General features: G+C 55.0%; 2 protein-coding genes across 2 annotated transcripts; both read right to left on the bottom strand.

Annotated features, from left to right (window-relative positions):
• Nucleotides 1–2,553: 2,553 nt before the first annotated feature.
• On the bottom strand, nucleotides 2,554–3,246 carry LPMP_344080 (hypothetical protein; the record flags this gene model as incomplete). Its single annotated transcript, XM_010704528.1, has 1 exon — nucleotides 2,554–3,246. One exon carries the CDS (start codon nucleotides 3,244–3,246, stop codon nucleotides 2,554–2,556), a length of 693 nt encoding a protein of 230 aa, XP_010702830.1.
• Nucleotides 3,247–3,972: 726 nt separating this feature from the next.
• Nucleotides 3,973–5,763, bottom strand: LPMP_344070 (Bardet-Biedl syndrome 1 (BBS1) protein-like protein; the record flags this gene model as incomplete). Its single annotated transcript, XM_010704527.1, has 1 exon — nucleotides 3,973–5,763. One exon carries the CDS (start codon nucleotides 5,761–5,763, stop codon nucleotides 3,973–3,975), a length of 1,791 nt encoding a protein of 596 aa, XP_010702829.1.
• Between the last annotated feature and the right edge of the window lie 237 nt (nucleotides 5,764–6,000).

Below are 6,000 nucleotides of genomic sequence, written 5' to 3'. Positions count from 1 at the left end.
TGGGTGGAAAGGCAAGTTCAAGGGACACGAGAGAGATTTTCAAACGCAGGTGGGCGCACTGTACTATCAGATGTTTAATAAACTGTTTCACGTCAGGAAGCCTTAGTGCTTCTCAGATGTTGCTGTTAAATAATTGTGTTTGTGAATCATCACGTGTGCGTGTCTATCTCTTCTTGAACTGTTGTTTGTGTCTCGTACTGCAGGAGCAACGGTATCGGCATCTTTTCTTGTGCGGGATTTTTCCACCAGCGACTGCTGCTGACTGTTTGGCTGGATACAGATTTAATTTCGAGATATGTGGAGAGATGAAATGCCTGCACGCTGTCTAGGCAAGTGCTTCGCCATTCGTGCTTGTTTTCGGGTAGACATATCGGCGTGCTCCTGACGCTGTCTTGCCGAAAGGAACAGCGCGAGCAACGCTGTTTGCTGTGATGAGTATTTGTCTTTATTGGTGTGTATGTGTCAGGATATAAAGAACCAGCAGAACTGTTTTATCGGGGTGGCCCTCACCAAACGAGAGAGAAAGGTGTGTTGGTGAGGGAGAGAGGGAAGCGATGTGGCAGTGCAAGTAGTGCAGTGGTAGGAAAAAAAAACACCTGCAAAGTGGCGAGCGTCCCACACGTGTGTGGCGCTCACTCGACACCGGCAAAGCAAGAAATGTATTGCCGCTATGAGAGAGACTCGTGGAAAGGCCGCCGTCGACGCCGCGTATCCGTGTCCTTTCCTCCTCTTCTTTTTCTTGTGTGTTTTGTTTCCCTGCTGCAGGCATCTGGACTGTGTGTGCACTGCCGAGGAGAAGGCGTCCAAGCAGCGCTGAGGAAACGAACCGAACCAAAAAAAAAATCAAAGAATATTTTCAAACTCGCACACAACAAGGCAACCGCGCGCACACACACACACACGCACACACTGACACAAGTTAAAAAGAACTCAATCATCGGGAGACAATCCCAGCGAGGCGCTGCAGTAGAACTCAAGCGTTAAAGATAAAAGCGCAGAGGAGGAAAAGGATCACAGGACAACAGCAGCGTGTACTCGGCTCACACGATGCGCACTCAAAAGAAGCGAAAGAGGCAACAAAGTTTCGTCTATACGATCAACAAAATGAAAAGACTCAAGGCACGTAAGGCGCTGTGTTAGAGCAACGTCTCCCCTTCACCTGAATAAAGACACGCTAGCAGGCACGCCAAAGATGTGCTGCTCTCGCGCTACGAGCGGAGGGAGGGGGAGGGGGAACCGGCGTGAGAGTAAGAACGAAGGAAATGGTGGAATGAATCAAGAAAAGGAAATCATCAAGCAAACCCCGCAGCAGAAGACATCAGCAACAAACCTCTGCTGGTGTCATACAAGTAGCCCACCACGTCGGAAAGGAGAGGAAAAAGAGACAGAGGTACTCGAGAAACGAGCAAGTAGGCGTGGGAGGCATAAATAGAGAGCGAGTGAATTAGAGTGGGTGTCCTCCTTTTAGTTGTCTCCCCCATTCGCCCCATTTCCGTATCAGAGGCCGGCCTCATAAACCTTGTACTGCTCACCCGTGCTCTCGGTGTGGACCCTTGGATAGCAACAACGATCGACTATCAAGGGTAAAACAAAGCAGAAGCCCATGAAGAGGCCGGCCGCCACCACCCACACTCCTGCAGCTATACCAAACGCAGCGCCGTCAGAGATCATCTTCGCTGGCTCTGCCGGACCCTGCAGGGGATTGTGAGGTGAGCGCGAGATCTCTCTCCCCGCTTTTCACAGCGATTGCCTTGCTGCTCTTGTGTGAACAGAACTGCACACTTGTGAGTGTATTGGAAAGCGGTCAGCGGCGGAGTCCTTCACTTAAGCTGTGCGGCTTCCTTGATCTGAGCTCGTTGTTCTTCTGAAATGGAAGATGCGAATACAGAGCTGCAGCAACGTGTCCGCGCAGAGGCGATGATTAGCGACGATAAACCTCAGATCGTGCTCATTGAATAGAGGGTTAAATCCGCTAAGTGGATCAATGGTAAACGTGGAAAAGGTGCACACACACACACACACACACGCGCCCACGCATGAGCCAGTCGTTGGCGCCGGCAACATGAGCCGGGTAGGAATGGAAAAGCAAGAGGCGCAGAGAGAGGGGTTTGGCAACGCAAGAAAAAAAAAGCGAACGAGATATGTTGGGGCGGTGCGTGCAGCGCCATATCCAAGAAGCGGACACGGCAGACCGCAAGCCCGGGGACATCTGGAAGTCATCTGTCATTCGAAGGCGGGCAATGAGGAGAATCCCGGAGATCCAGCCAGGTGTGCCCCCCCCTACCCCCTCACTGGGGCACCAACATCGACCGCGTCGTCTCGGACCTGTCAGCGTTCAGGAGACACCATTTTTTTTTGGTGTCTCCCCTGTTCTTCGTAGTGCTACCGTTAGCGTTTTTCTTGCTCGTTACCAAAGAGGACTTACACCTAGCTGAAATGCTTCGTACCGCACAAGAGGAAGATGCTATCTTGCGCTCTGCCAAGACGCCCATCACAATACACAAAGACGACAGCACCGTATTCAGTGGCTGCTGTGAGGGGTGGAAAACCCAGTCATCGCTCCTTTTTGCTCTCGGCCTCGCTTGCGTTCTGTCTGCCACACTGCGCATCCTCCATAATGGCGAACACCACGTAGGAAAACATCAAGGACATCGCTGTGAACACGGCCAGACCACCACCGCACAACGTCGGGTCCATATCGATCCACGGAGCAACCAGCTTCATACCCATAAAAAGGACAATCACCGGCAACGTCATGATGAGAACGCTGAAGAGAATGAAGACGTAGGCCACCTTTTGGTTCTTCTTCTGTGAGAAGCTGCACACCAGCGCGGTGCAGTTCTTTGCCTTTTCGCCAAGAGGCATCCCTGTGGCCTTGCTGAACTCTCGCTTGGCGTTGCGGGCGAAGCGGACGGTATCGCCGACTGTGAGTTCGTCTCGGATGGCCGTGTCAGTGGTGTCATCGAGCGACTTGTAAAGAGTTTCATAGATGTAACGGTCCTCCTCAATCTTAGCATCCCTCAAGAAGCGAGTTTCGCGTGGCGCTGTGGCAGCCGTGGGTGTGCCCGAGTCGTTAGCTGAGACTTCTCCTTTCGAGCTTGCTGCTGTCATCTTTGGCGATGAGGATGCAGTGGGGGTGGTCTCAGGTGTCTCCGTGGAGTGTGCCTGTGGGAGGGACGCAGACGGCGTCGCTAGCGTCTCCTCCTCCTTCGTCAGGGGTTGCGGAGCCGTTGAGGACAACGGCATGACGCGCGCCCTTTTGACTCTGCTGCAGGGGGAAGGGCTGCTGTTTGCAGTGAGGACAGAGGCGCAGGTGTGAGAGGCGGGTAGGATCGTCAGAGCAAGAGGGGGAAGAAAGGAGTTTGCATACATATTGAGTACTCCGTCAAGGCCCCAGAAGAAGCAAAACTGAAAGCCCATAGAATAGAAGAACAGAGACAGCGAGAGGGTGCGGTTCGTACTTCATTATATTTGAACGAAACCTCTGCGTCTGCGGAGAGTTGCACCAAGGCGAGCACGGGGAAGGGGTATTTAAACAAGATCTTACACTTCCACAAAGAGCATCTGTTTTTCTTGGACCGTGCAGAGAGCACACAAGGCTAAATAAGCAGTCGCCTCAAAGCAAAAGAGAGTTGGAGCCGCCACCTGCACCCCTCTCTCTCTCTCAATCAGTGCCGCGCAGTCTACGGATCCGCCGTGCGAGTAAAACCAGGATTATCGCGCAGGCACGCGCCGTCAGCAGCAGAACCGAAGAGAAACACACAATCGAGATCCTCACTCCACTCCGACCCACTTCTCATTTCATATCGTGCCGCTACCACGAAGAACCGCTCAAGGAGAGCGCCTCCATTCTTTTCACATACAAGCGTGGTGTCGTAGGGACGGGGGCGAGATAACCAACAGCCAGTCGCACGCACCCCTGACACAAGCCGAGAAAACAAACAAAAACATGCGAGCCACCTACCGATAGAGTTACACCTCATCAATAAGCTCCGCCTCTGGTAGATCGACAAGGGTGCTTGCCAACGGTGTGCGGCTCTCTGGACCGGTCGCAACGACCAGAATGGCGCTGCCCTGGGCCTCACCCTCACCCTCTGCCACTGTCACAAATGCGGCGCAGCAGGAGAGCGGCACAGAAGGCACCAACGCGGGAATCGAGAAGATCTGCTGCGGCATGCGATAGACGCCGTCTTCAGAAAGGCAGAAGACGACTCGCACGCCGTGAAGTGGCGCCTCGCCGACGTTTTGCAGTTGTACCTTCACTTTGAACACCGGCCCAAGCCCCTGCACAACGGCGCTCAGTCGCAGTGACGACTCCCCCACCCCTTTACTCTCTTGCATAACGCTGCCTAACTCGGAGGGAACAGCGCCGTTGGCAATCATCTCCACATACGCCTTCGCCGTCGTGAGCCGCAGCTGCGACAGGTCGTACTGGAAGAGTTGGTATATCTCCGCTCCGTACTTGCGCTCGCGCGCTGACTGCGTCGCGAAGACAGAGCTGAGGTGCGGAATGGGAATGGGGACGTCCTGCTGCGGTGGTGGGCCGGTTTCCACCTTTTTGCTCGAGGACAAGTTCACGCCGCGGTGCAGCAGCTCGACTACGAGGGAGCCGTTCTGCAGCACGAGCACAAGCGCGCCATCTGCACGACCGTAGCGACAAAACTTCATCGCTGTCACAGCGCCGTAGGCTAGGCTGACGTGGTGAAGCTGGGTTCCAACATAAACGCGAATTTCGCCGTTGCTGAGTGCCACCACCAACCCGCGTGCCTCGCCAGTAACGGGGTCGGTGATGGTAGACAGGCCATTGATGGAGCACGGCAAGTAGACGCTCTGCTGCTTTTTTCCCTTGAGGGTGTAGTAGGAGAGCGTGTTTGCCGTCGTGGCCACAGCAACGAGGTTGTCGCACCGGGCAATGGCACACGGTTGCGCATCCGGCTGAATCACGGCCCTATGCAAGTTACCATGCTTGATCGAGTACACCCGACCGTCGCGGCACGAAACGACGATACGATAGTCTACCTCGTAGCAGCCGGCCGTAATGAGGAACACAGGTGTGCTCGGCAGCACCACCTTCAGCGCCACCTCCGCCGCGTTTTTTTTAAGGACGTAGAGCAAATGAGCCTCGGTACCAATCACTAGTACGCTCTTCCCTCCCTCCTCCAGAGATGTGAGCGGGATGGACCCCAGACAGCAGACGACGTCCATTTGAATGAGCGGAACAGCGCGTAGGCGGGCGACAAACTCGCTGCGCTCCCCCGGCGTCTCCATGAGCAGCAGCTGCAGCGTGCGCGAGGAGGTTTGCAGGCCGGAGTCCAGAAGACTCTCCAGTCTCTCCACCGCCCTCTCAATGGGGAGCGCTTCCGTGGCGAGATCCTGCCAGATAGCCAACTCCTGCGGATCGAGAATTACCGGCGGCACCATGAAGCGATAGAGCGGCTTGTTGCCGCGGTACATGAAGATGTACGGCCCCGTGGCGACCGCGATGATAGGCTTGCTGATAGCGTCGCCGTTGTCCATGAAAAAAGAGGTAATCGCGGACGGCACCCCAAAGAGCGGCAGCTCACGCTCAAGTGAGGTGCCCGCGTACACCTTGATGCGCTTGCTGCCATCTGCCACGAGAAGCTGGTAGTCCCCAACCCCGTTCACATCGGCGGTTTCGACGCAGCTCGAAAAGGCACGCAGGTTTGCCAGGTGGTCGCGAAAGGCGTAGAGCCAGAATTTCTCCTTTGATTCTTTGCGATTTTTTTCCTTGAGGAACGACATGCTAGCAGCTCAGCAGGGAAAAAGAGGGGGGGGGGGCAGAGGGACAGAGGGCACGTCGCCTACAGCGAGTGCGCAGGGAGACTCCCAGATGTATGTGCACTCCGGCTTCGTTGAACCAGGAAAAGAGCACAGAGAGGGGGTCAGATCATGACCAACCACTCTTTCCTAGATCAAGGCAGCGCTGCAACAACACCAAAAAGGGAACAGAACTGTGGGCGGTCACCTCGGCAATAGCGA

This window comes from Leishmania panamensis, assembly GCF_000755165.1.
Source record: "Leishmania panamensis strain MHOM/PA/94/PSC-1 chromosome 34 sequence".
Lineage (NCBI taxonomy): Eukaryota > Euglenozoa > Kinetoplastea > Trypanosomatida > Trypanosomatidae > Leishmania > Leishmania panamensis.
Note: the sequence above shows the minus strand (reverse complement) of the source record. Positions and strands in the feature narration are given on the sequence as shown.